At 38.1% G+C, this 13,119-nt stretch overlaps 1 protein-coding gene across 2 annotated transcripts in view; it reads right to left on the minus strand.

Annotated features, from left to right (window-relative positions):
* Positions 1-12,717, minus strand: part of TUT7 (terminal uridylyl transferase 7) — a 31,464-nt gene extending 18,747 nt beyond the window's left edge. The window contains exons 1-9 of one of the 2 annotated variants that reach the window (XM_041399496.1): positions 12,628-12,717; positions 10,217-10,748; positions 6,499-6,674; positions 5,836-5,952; positions 4,929-5,106; positions 4,348-4,436; positions 3,398-3,449; positions 1,617-1,686; positions 634-760 (exon numbers count right to left, since the gene is read on the minus strand). In XM_041399496.1, coding sequence (XP_041255430.1) covers positions 634-760; positions 1,617-1,686; positions 3,398-3,449; positions 4,348-4,436; positions 4,929-5,106; positions 5,836-5,952; positions 6,499-6,674; positions 10,217-10,718 — 1,311 coding nt within the window. In that variant the 5' untranslated portion in view covers positions 10,719-10,748; positions 12,628-12,717. Of the gene's footprint in view, positions 1-633; positions 761-1,616; positions 1,687-3,397; positions 3,450-4,347; positions 4,437-4,928; positions 5,107-5,835; positions 5,953-6,498; positions 6,675-10,216; positions 10,749-12,073 lie in introns of both variants that reach the window. The other variant, XM_041399495.1, reaches the window with a different exon arrangement.
* Between the last annotated feature and the right edge of the window lie 402 nt (positions 12,718-13,119).

The raw sequence follows: 13,119 nt of genomic DNA on the forward strand, positions 1-13,119 counted from the left end.
TACTACAGAAACTCAGATATCTTTGAGTTCTTACCAGATGCAATTTTTTCAAGGCCTGCATATTTACTGCAGTTACTACCATACTACCACATTTTCAGTGTAAGAGCCACAAGGACAGAGACTGGCAAAACACACAGCATAAACCATATTTGCAAAAAATGATAGCTCCTTTTGCGTAGATACAGAGCAAGTCAGATTTTTTTTCAATTTCTAATTAATATTTTAATTGCAGACACATAAATTTTACTGATTATGATAATTCCCAAGATTCTTTTCACCTACAATAAAGACAGTTTTTTCCTTTTTTTTCATGATGGATTAAGTTTAAAAGAAACTAGCAATTGTATCTCATAGACATTCCTCTCAATAGTTTGATAACAGAGCAGGATACTTACAGTCTGCATTCCACTGAATGAAACTTAAAATTCCACTTTTGAAATTTAGTGGAACATTATCACACACAAAGGATAATATAAATTTATAAAATGTAAAATTTATAAAAACTTATGTCCTTATTTCAACTCTTTTTCCAAGGGCTGTTTAAACAACCATTTTCTAAACCACACCCACAGGCATAATATCAAAGTTAATTCAATATTTATTCACAGATAAGGGAATACAAATGACTCTCACCTTTGCCCAGTACCTGAAGGCAATCACTAAAGGTACGATAGTAGGTTCCAGCTTTCCCAGTGCAGCCAAATGCTTTGCTGTCAGACAAGCATTCTCATTCCCTGCACTCACTTTACAAATAAGGCCACTAAAATCCGAAAAGAAATTAAAGATCTTGAAGGTTTTGTAACATCCATAGGTCAGATAACACCTCACAAAACAGTGTGGCAGAAGGCTGTAAGGAAAGACTTGACAGCCTCTCAAAGACAGCATCTCTGCATGAAAAGCAGCATGCAATACTAATTTGATTTATAGTTAGGTTGAGAATATATGCATTATAATTTTCTGTACAAGTGTTTTAAGATACAATTCAAATTTAAGTAGTTTTTCTAATATTAATTTACTGAATTGAAAAAGTTATAGTATTAATTTTCTTCATGAAACAAAAATGTCTTTCCGCACCACACCCACCATCAAACCAGGTTCTATGCTGTTTTCACACAACATAAAATATTTTTAAACACTGAAAAATCAAGGTAGCAGCAAATAACTGGTAATATTTTCATCAGTAGCTGTTTATAGAATGTTTCATGAATCTTAATTGACATTCATCAAATGGGCAAAATAAAATATTTTTCACTTGCTCTCAAAATACAAGCGAAGCTAAGCAAACTATTCTTATCCTTACAGAAATCTATAATTTAATATGGTATGTCCACTACCTATAAGAAAGGAAAGTTTCTGCTTAAGCAATAATCCCAAATGGAAGGGCAAGGGTACATGCTGGAAGCCATAATGGTTGAAGGGGTTGGGAAATACACAGCTGAGGACAGAACAACCCTTACCCTCTTATTCTAGGCTAGGAATGACTTGCCCATGAGTGTTAGTTTGTGTTTCAAGATCCATGGAACTGTAATAATTTAGTACAGAAACGTCATTTATCAGGTGGTAATATAATTTACATTGCTATATACTATTAGAACACACAAAGTGACAACCGAGACCTTTGCTTTTCTCTGCACACCACCACTGGTATTCTAGCATGGAAATCTGCATCAACTTCCGTAAAAGATTCTAAGTGGGAAAAAGAAAAAGAAGAAGCCACATTAAACATGAGTTTGATAAAAAGTACATTGAACTGGATGCACTAGAGGAGTACAGGTAGAATTTCACCTTCTAATACAATGACTAGTACTGAAAAAAATAAAGTACATGCAATTTATGTGTTTCACGTGTGATACAAGAATTTCACATATCTGTTGAAGAATATGGTCTATACAATAAGGATTGTTAGGAAAATACTGAGAAAAACCAGAATTTTTCAAAATTCATATATACACAGCAGGTAAAATTAAGGAGGTATATATTAACAGCTGCCTTGAGTAACTGAGGCATGCAGAGACTACAACACCTATGGAACAATATTAGTGTGAAAAATAAAAAAACCCAGTGTTACATTACTACTATACAGAAATAAACTTTTTTCCTTGGTTATCTGACAATCTTTTATGTAACTATAGAACAGGCTTGCCTACATGATGTCCTTTTGCTATGCTTTTTCTCTTTTTTTCTTCTTATTCTTTATATCATTCAGCTGTCAGCCACCCTAGTCCCTTCTCTTAGTGGTGCTGATTTGATCCAATTTTTTGATACCTTTTGAGGTAGACTTATTTTTTTATACCTTTTGAGAACTATGGTTTCACTGGGCCAGGAGGGAAGGAAATTGTCAAACAATTTCAGATACTTTACTCAAAAATTCTGAAATTACAATATTTTTGTGATGTTACTTAGCCAAATGGACACCTAATTCCACTGAAAATTATCTTGCTTTAGCCACTGAGGTACCTCAAACACCTAATACTCTATCCCTGTATCTTCTCACTCACAGAGAAGTCTCTGCACAAGACCTTAATGCAAGTATTACTTGCCTTTGTGATACAATGGTGATCCTAACTTCTTAAGAGATCTGGATCTTTTTCCTCTAACCTAACTTAAAAATAACCCCATTCTCAAAGACCATAACAGTCCAGACAATAAAATGCACATACAGTGATGGTGAGGGGGCCACTGAGAAAATCGAGATCAGTAAACATACATGTTTTGAACCCTGTGGTGTGGTTCCCAAACTGTGGACATAAAACAAGGCAAGAAAACAGCGAAGCTACTTTTTGCAATCTGCATTTAAAAATAATAGTTTTCATGCTCCCCACCCAATATTTTCATTTTTTCCTTGTCTGCATATGCTTGAATTGGTTTGAGTAAGTGCAGTTTTTTTAAAGGATCTTAAACTTTATTTCCTTGTATTAATGCGCAGAGCTACATTATCTGAAAAAAACTCTGTGTGCCTGTATGCAGTCATCACGGCCATCACCTGCAACTGACAGACACATGCAGGTAATTACAGGAAAAGAGTCAAAGTACATTACTGGGTTTCTGTTACATATTAAAGAACTTAGGCTGCTTTCTGTACTATGCATGGCTAATAGAGCAGGCTGGAGAGGGTAGCAGAGTCTACCACACCACACATCTTCACTCATAATGTAGAAGAGAGCCTCCCACTAGGAATTTCTCACATCATCAAAAATATGAGAACTTCAGCCCTTGTAACACTCTATGTCAAACCAAAAGTAGTTTTCCTAATGTATTCTTTTCTGCAGTATTATTCAGTCTCAGATCTTTCTAAGAAAAGAACAGCATGTGATGTACCTGTTCAGCAGAGGTGAAACTCAACAATACTAAGTAGTAATAGTTTAATGAAATTGAGAAGGCAGCAATTTTTTCTTACCACTGTTCTGGAGACTTTCTTGTACAAGTAAGAGAACATCTGGTTGGGTCATCTGTCAATAAAAGGAATAAAGCTGTTTTTGTATCAACCACCTGTCAAGAAAGTGATTTTCTACAACTCAAATTTAACACCACCTCTACGTGTACTTCACTATTATTAAGTTGTATCAAAAGGAACAGGCGCTCTGCTTGCTTTGAAGGAAAAAAATATAATCCTGAAGGAATTGTTCCTAAAGTTATTTGTACATCTATCAAAGACTTGGTTATGGTAAGAAAACCCCCACAAGCAGAATTATTGTTTCAGTGTGCTTAAATATGACAGCATTCTGACACAGTGGACTTACATCATGTTAAAGACTGGAATTACGGCTTTTTAAAACTCTATGTGCTTTATGAACTTAGATCATTCTTGGTTTCTTAAAGGAAATGTTAAATTCTAACAATGGGACTGCCAAATCAACTACAGAAGGAGTAAGTTTAAGTATGGAATCATATCCTTAATTTCTTTTCAATGTTCAAGCATGAAGATGCATAAAAACAATTAACATGACAAATAAAGACCTTAAATTACTCCACATATAAATAACCATGAGGTTTCATGGCTCAAATATAACCCAGTAGTCAAAATGTACATATGTGAATCAGTACAGAAACAAGATCACAGAAATGTCATTTATTCCAGTTGTTAGAGAATATAAATAATCATCTGTCTCAGAGGACTGCTATACTACAGATGTTTTAAGTATTTTCAGAAGAAGTTTCAACAAAACACAAAGATGTATTACACTGCCTGATGACTACAGTTCTATGAAGAATGTTATTGTAAGACCAGACTGCCTCTGTTTTACCCAATGGGCTTTTATAAAAAGTGTTACTACCACACTATAATTTACATGAAGATGCAAACATTCAAAACCACTAACAAACATTTAATAAAATGGCCTTACTTACATTGGCAGGAAACTGGGTATCTATGTTTAAGTCTGAAGTTTTGAAGCCAAATCTGCTATAGGAGGAGCCATACAATCTTAATGAACAATCTGCAACAAAAATAATTATACTTCATTTACACTATGCCTAACTCTGAGTCTGCAGCTACTTACAGCATTACTAACAGATTTTAAACCTACATCTGGTTTCAGTAAGCACAGGAAAAAAAAAAGGTCTTCAACAGCCCAGAACTGCTACTAAATCCTGCCTCCCATGCTGTTGTTGGTAAAGGCTTATCATGAAGGTCAAATCCTTCCCACATTCTTTTTATCTTCACTTTTTACTACAGGCCTGTTTGACTCATGAACACTATTGTAATTTAATTCTGGAACAGGTTTATATTGCTACATCAAGTTGTTCAACAGACTAGTAACTAAACATGCTGCTTTAAAATTTAGAGAGCCAAGGTTTTTAATTCAGTTTTCATTTCATAAGCTCTTGGGGATTTTTTCTGATTGATTTCTTTTTTTGTTTGTTCAGTTCTTGTTGTTATTTTGTTTTTAATAAGTTGGCATATCTAGCACCTAAATTGCAAATAATACCTGGCAATTTTTGACGCAGCAAGTTTTCCATCATTGTTTTAATGTTAAGCCTTTCTTCTAGATCTTCATTATTTAAGCCAAATTCCTGCACAACATTTTCAATAGCAACACCGATAGCTTGTATCTGGGAAGGCGTTGGAGGAGGAAGAGCAGTCAGCAGTTGTTCTTCTTGTTTTTCCTTTCAAGATAAAAACAATGTTTTAACAAGTTTCTTGAGTTGCTTTACATGCTAAAATGAATGCCAATAACTCACTCCATGTAATATCACCACCACCACCACAAATTTTCCAGGTAATGCAGATAATTGGAACAAATAAAGAATCTGATGCTGCAGAAGGCTTCAGTATCATTCAGAGATATATATACATGTATTTGTCATGTCCAAAAAAAATCACCAATTCTTTTATCACCTATGAAGTGTGAAAATGTAGAAGCTAGAGAGGAAGAAACAGAAAACTGGCATGAGATGTATTTTTGCCCACTTCAAGCAGGGAAATAGAAGATGTTTCTAAAAAAAGGTAAAATTTGTGTTATGCTGGAAGTTATTTTGATGCTTATGCTCAAAACAAACCTATTTCCTTTACATATAAACAAATCTGTAATACTCCACAGGTGCTTAATTTTTGCAGTATTTCTGAACTGAAATCTTCATTCTGACATATAGGTTGTAACTTCTAATTCTGCCATAGCAACTGTATTTGCTTATTGCTACTGCTCATTGCAAAGTCCAGGTCCCAGGCCCACTGTTTTCATTAGCATCACTATGCAACAGTTTTTAAAAAGATTGGAACATGGTAAAAACTAAATGAGGAATGGTTTTAAAAGCAGTGCAGTCTCATAATTTTTAGTGGGGTAAGAAAGGTTTCATTAAACTACAGTTTACACTTTTTTTTTGTGCTAAACTCACCTTTAAGCTTTTCTTGTGTCTTTTTTCTTTAATATGCCTATGAGCGAAAGCCACCGACTCAATCAGAACATCACATAACTTGCAGGTATATTTTGCTGATAGGTAGCTTCGAGGTTGCTAAAATAAAGATAGTAAAAAAAAAAACCCCTCAAAATACATAAAAGTATTATTTTCACTTCATTCGGTACTCTTGCTAAGTTCAATGGACTAACTCTGAAACCTACATCCACTCACTTCAGCTTCCTTCACTTCGTATTTGCCATCAAAAAGTTTGCACATCAAATATAATGTCAGAAAAATGATACCATATCAATCACACCCAACACCTTATCTTTCACAGGAGAAAATACCCAATGCCCATGGCAAAATATATTACTTAAAGAAACTTCTCCAGCATTTTAATTAAGAACTGATGTCATTCCAAGAACTAAAGGAGCAGCCATTTTTTTGAGCTTGAACTGTTATTAATGTTGTAGCAAAAAACCCAAAAGATAAACCCCTTTTCTTTTCACAATTCATTAACAGCAATATCGTTACTTAAATTCTGCAACTAAACTTTTCTGTAACTACAATCACAGATATTGCTCAAAGTGTACCATCTAGAATATATTTATATGCACAAAAATAAGAGAGGTCTATCTGTACAAGTAAAGACAGCAGCACCTTCTTCAGCCTATAAATGTAGTCTCGCTTCAATCGTTCTTCAGCTTGCTGCAGTCCCAGAAGTTCTTTTGCTGACAGCACAGATTCATCTATGACTGGACCTTCCACTTCATCATGATCACACTCATCTTTTCTAGTTCTTCTCAGTCTTCTTGGTTTTCTAAGTTTCTTCATTTCTTATAAAGATTATGAGAGCAAACATATCAAATAACTGCAGAGTGCCACATAACATTTAAAAAATTTCTTTCCTTAATTAACATCCTATTCACATGACAGTCAAAGAAAGCACAATTCACCTACCTGGTTTCCTGGTTTGGTTTCACAATTTGTCCGGTGCAAGGTGGATAACAGTAAGTGTATATTAGTATCACAACCTGTAGTGCCTTTGTCCCAAACTACAAATAAATAAATTAATTTGTTCCACTGAGGAAAACTACCTTATGTAGATACCTTTGTTAAAACTGGCAAAAAAAAACAAACCAAAACAAACCAAAAAACAAAAAAAACCAAAAAACAAACAAACAAACAAAAAAAACCAAAACAAAAATGACAAAAACAAACAAAAAAAAAGAAAAAAAAACCCCAAACAAACAAAAAAACCCCACCAAACCCACAAAACAACAAAAAACCAAAACCCTAAATGCAATAAATATACCAGTATGTCATTACACTGGAAATACAGAATACATCTAAAGATTTTGGGATGCCTGGCTAGGTTTTGCTAGACAAATAAGCTAGACTATTAACAAAGGATTATTACCAGTGAAAATGTAATTTGCCTTTCAGCTAAACCTTCACTTTCAGCTAAACTACCTTCACACCATTAAATTAACAAGTGGAAAAAAGTAAGCACCTCTGCTGGCTACAGAGACTAAAGAATGGACTTGCTAAGTATGTGCACATTACTTTAACAAAGCTGTAAAACTGTCATAATAATAATAATGCTTAAAAAGCTTGTTGTGTTTACAGCAAAAGCTCTGGAACAAATGAATCTAAATACCACTTCTACTTTTAAGTGAATTTTATCATCACTTTGCTACTGGCCCAAAGCCAATACCTGTAAAAATCATCTCAGGAATAAATATACATGTCAGATTTTCACACCTTGCCTTTCACTTGTACAGCTATACAGGGTGTCACAATGCCTGGAATTTCTAAAGTTCCCTTCTTCAAAGAAAGTTCATGCAACTTCTTTAGACTCCCAAACTTTTATCAGAGCATGAGGCTTTAATTTGTAGTAATTAAAAAAGGCAAAAAAAGCCAACAAAAAACCTCATAAACTCCTCTTCCAAATACATTTACGAAATTTCTTTCCCATGACCACAATTTTTGTCTCTAATAATTGGCAAAAGGGTAGCAACAGAGTTGTATATTTGTGACCAGTTATTTTATTCAGTTCACTATGCAGCATGCATGTATTAGTGGTGAACAGTACCAGGGCAAAGATGGTAACATAATTTCTTTCCTTCAGCAGAAGCAAAAGTTCGCGCTGCAATAAATAGAATTTAGGCCTAATAGGTTGTAGAAGTACTCCAAAGGAATCTCCAGGGAGCATAAACAGAAGTCTGAGCTTCTGAACCTTCCCCCACACCTTCCATTTTTGCACTGACACTTCTGCTCAAATTCCTAAGATGTGTCACATCTGTTTCACTATGTTTTTTAACTAATCAGTGTGGATAGAACCTGGAGGTATATAAATGTTTTCACAGAAAAGCCTGTGACAACTACCTACTTATCAATCATTACAGCAGCCAACAAGTAACTTTAAAAAAATTTACAAACTAAATAAATACTTCTAATATTTGGTAGGTACAATAGTGACAATCTAATTATAGGTTAATGATTAAATAAAGTACTAAAGAACAGTGTCTCAGAGATTTGGTAAACTTCCTTATGAGCTACAATAAAAAAAGACAAAGGCAATGAAAAGGACAACTGCACAAAATATCTCAAATAAATACTGGAAGAAACATTTTTAATAATTTTGCTACTTGACACAGAACTTCTGAAAGGACCACAAGAAGTATGCTATGCCATGACTGTTGCTCAGAACAGGATGAAATGAACTCTGTCAAATCTGAGCAATGCTCAGCTAACCTGTTCTCAAAGGCCTTCAAGTACCTTTTCCATGAGCTGCCCAGACAACTTATCCAGAACCTCCCTAGCTTTACCTTTAGAAACTTGACCTTTATTCCTCATCTGAATCTTTCTTGCTCAATTTTAGGCCCATTGCTTTGTGTCCCATCTACTGGAAAGAAACAATATAGTTTACTTCATCAGCTTTTTACAGCTTCCTACACAGAATATTGTTACTATGCCACCCTACACTCTTAATTTTGCAGAAATATTGGGCATTGTTTACAGTTTGAATAGCTTCTGTTTCCTACATATCTTGAAAACCTTCTTGTTTTTCTTTGCACAGCTTCCATTTTATTCATACAAGTGGGGTGCCAAAACTATTACTCAGAAAAAGGGATACTTCAGACTGTGAATCATTTTTCATGCCTCACAACGCCATGATAATAACTACTTAATATCAACTTCTGATTCACTATCATTTCAGACCCTTCTCCAAAAAAGATACTACTTTATAGTAACTTTCCCTTGTTTATTTGCACAGCTGATATTCCTCCTTAAACAATGGCATTTACATATCCTTTGTATTTCATCCTATATGTAGGTCATTTCTCCAACTGTGCAAACTTATTTTAATTGACCTTCCTGCTTTTCTGCATTCCATTCTTACCAGCTTCACAGCATATTCAATTTTCAGAGCACACAATTAATAGGCCTGCTGTCTTCATTCATCATTAGAGTAGTATAACGAACATTGAACGGAATAGAATCTTCACTCACTAGGCGTTCATTCATTACTTTCATTAATTGACAAAATCTTTAGTAGTTTCTGAGTATAGTCATCTAATCAGGTCTGCAAGTCTCTTACATTAATTTAATACTGACAATTTTCCACTAGTTTACTTACAGAACTGTCACATAAGAGTATCCAAAGTAGTACAGTACTAGTACAAGCAACAGCTACCAACTGACTTTCCCATGTCCACAGGGGACTCACGACTATTTTAAACAAACAAATTAGGGCTTGGCATACTTTTTCCTTAACAAATGCGTACTTACTACTTCTTATCCTTGTTACCTTTAAAATACTTACAGTATATTATTTGTTCCAAAACTGACCCCCAAGATTTAAGATGCACACCAACTGCCCACAGGGAAGTTAAACATGCATGAAGAACTAGACTCACGTTATTCCTGTACCGAGTTCTCACAGTACTGACAATTGCTTTCAATCTTCATTAAGACCCATTGTTAAAGACCTCATTGGTAGCTCCAAAAATCTTACCCTGTTATCAACCTAATTGAAAGACCTCTTACCAGACTTGACAGATTCCATAAAATTGTACAGGGAAAACAACAAACAGGGACACTACACAGATGCTGCAATCTACGTACTCCTATCAGTCACAGGCTGAACTACAAAGACAACACAATCTACAAAACAAGTTCAGTATTACTTGCTGTAACAATTTGTCTGAAGTACTACAAGTATAGAGCAGTCAATAGTTTGCAATACATGAGAGAACAAAATCACTTTTTTTGCTTTAATAGTGAGTGAATCTTGAAATTTTACTTTCCAATAATACATGCAGGAAGCTACTGTACTGGATAGCTATGCAAAAACAAAGAAACATGTGATTACCAGAAATTCCTTTGTGCATGTCTGGCACATCTTTGCTCATTAAATCTTCCTGAAGTTGTCGTCTTACTTTTCTGTTTCCAGCACTTTCCACCTCATGAAAAGAGTCCTTTCTTGTCCTGCCATGCCCAGGAATCCAGGCAGCAGAACGGTACTCTCTCCAGGTGTCAGAAGTACCATGCTGATCATCAGATACCCACTTCTTCATTTGGATTTGGTCTCTTTGGATATCACTTAACTTTGACCCTTGACTGTAAGCTGTGTTTTTAAGTGAATTAGGGCTACTCAAAACACTTCGTGGCCCTCGCCTGGGACTGTTTCCATAATGACCTGGAGTTCCCTTTTTCTTTTGCAGGCTAGTATCTATTTTATTGCTACAGCCACTTCCATATTCATCCATGACTTGGTAGACTATCTGTAAGGGACTTTCTTTTAATTCTTCTGGATGCAAAATTTCCTTTTCCTTCTTTTGTTTGGCAAAGCAAGGTTTTGCAGCATCTCCCATGGTTATTCTGTTCAATTCAGTGATTCCCACCTAGAAATCGAAAAGTTAAAAGCTTTATTTTAAAATCAATCAAGAAATGAACATTGGGTATTAACTGCTACGGAAATCTCCAATCAAAGCCCTGGCTTAAACTAAGGCAAGAAAAGGCAGGCCAAAACTCAGTTAGGTCTCTTCTCTTAGTAGGTCTTAACACCTATGGGTGGTTTCTAAAATGCAGAGAAGGCCTATGGCTTTTCCAGGCCCTAAGGTCTTTAGGACAGATAGAAAATTTTAAGAGTCTACATCAGTCTCAGCTCAGTACAGGAAAGTTTTGGAAGAATGGCTGAAGGAGACTAAAAAGGAGGCAAGGATGGCCCCAAGGCCATTTTACATATCAGAATATTACTCTTTGCCCACAGTAGACACTGTCCACCTTGTTAAGATGATCATGATCATAAGAGGACAGAGATGAAGAAGCTAAGTTGCAAACTAGCTATCAGGAAAGTATGATATAATGACTTAGAAACAATGTGCTCTCTGCACATTTTAGCCAGACCACCACTGTGAGGTCTCACATTACTCAGTATTAAGCACTCCTTCCTCATATTATTTTAGCCTTGTCTAAAACATCTGTCTAAAACATCTAAAACACTGAATTGCTCGCACATCCACCCCCCTTTCTTTGGTTACCTCCATTTTGTTAATCCAAAACACTTCTACAGAGCTCTAACTCCAACGCTATCAATGTGGACAGTGAAAGGGGAACTTCAGGAAGAGACTGTGTAAAACATGTTAAATGGCAGTGGTCTCCTCAACACTGAACATTTTATGATTTAATTACACATAAAACCAAACAAAAAAGATTTTTCTCTTTCAAAACACATGTAGATGTAGATGAAACTGTAGAGATGCAAAGAGAATTTTCAAGCACCTAAACACCACAAAATACCCTTCTGTTGCCATTAATATGGGAGAAGGTTACCTGATCTTTCACTTTAATTTTTTTTTTAAGTTCTGCGGGCCACAAAGGCACTCTTAAGAATCTCAGTGTCTGCATGTTACAGGCCTGAGGCTTTTAGTGTTTATGCCCCTCTTAAAATTAAGATAGTTTTCTGGTCCCACATAAGCAACAAAACGAATAGAATTCCTGTCCTAAAGAACAGTATTTTACCCAGTTATGTACATCTCTCAAACGCAGCTGCTCCAGCTAAGAGCGGAACGAAAAGTTTCAAATGCACGAAGTGCACATGCTTCCCATTTTAGGCAAGAAACGCTGTCAAACCCGAATTTCAGAGTGACCTAAACCCAGCCTATTTCAGAGTCACCCCCAGAAGCAACGCCCACACCCTGCCGCCAGGCTGGATGACGATACCTCCCTGCACGGGAAGGAAACAGAAAACTCCACGTTCGCCTCCGGCTCCCGACCACGACTGGAGGTGCGAGCCTGGTGTGGGCAGGGGGCTGCCCTGGGGGTCAGCGGCGTCGCACACGGGCAGCACACGGCTGTCTGCGGGGCCTGCAGCATCAGGCAGCGCCGGCCAAGTTGCCAGCGGGACCCAGGCGCAGATGTTAAGATACCGGCGCAAGAAACACACTACGTGGGCCAGGCTTCCCTCGCCGCCACGCTGCAGCTCCCGGCTCGCTCCTCCTGGGCCTCCCACAGGCTAACGAAAGTCCCCAGCCCCCTCCTGTCGACCCCCAAGTCCGGTGGAGGGACTGTAGCGCAGCATAACCCAAACCTGCCGCCTCAGCCGGACACAGCCCGCGAGCAGAGGGGCCGCGGCACGGCCAGGCACGAGGGGATCGAGAGACGTAGGGAGGGAGAGAGGGAGGCAAAGGGGCGGGCGACGGGCACAGGCCGCCGGTGTACACCGCCCGCCACCAGGAAAGGCCTCGCCCTGCCGCCGGCCGCCAAGAGAAGGGCACTCACCGCCCGCTACCGCCGGCCCGCCCGCCGCCCAGAGCTCGCCATTGTGGCGCGACGGAAGCAGCACTGCTCCCACGGCGCGCCCGATCCGCGCGGGTCTTCCGGCAGCGCGGGCCCGCCCTCCGCAGCCGGCGGGGCGGGACGGGACCGGACGCGGAGGTGGAGCCGGTCCGGTGGGCTTGGAAAGCGGGCCTGCCTGAGGCTCGGCGTGTTGCGGCCGGTCTTTCCTTAAACTTCCTGTTGTGGTACGTCCCTGGGCAGGCCGTTGCGACGTCTAATCACCCTTTCTGTGAAGAAATTCTTCCTGATGTACAACCTGAGCCTCCCCTACCTCAGCTTGATGCTGTGGCCTCTTGGCCTGTCACCTAGTGCCAGTGAGAAGAGGCCGACCCCCACCTGGCTGCCCCCTCCTTTCAGGCAGCTATAGAGGTCTCCCCTGAGCCTGCTCCAGGCTAAACACCCGCAGCTCCCTCAGCCGCTCTCACAGGACTTGTG

Source organism: Onychostruthus taczanowskii, unplaced genomic scaffold (assembly GCF_017590055.1).
Source record: "Onychostruthus taczanowskii isolate IOZ18803 unplaced genomic scaffold, ASM1759005v1 scaffold161, whole genome shotgun sequence".
Lineage (NCBI taxonomy): Eukaryota > Metazoa > Chordata > Aves > Passeriformes > Passeridae > Onychostruthus > Onychostruthus taczanowskii.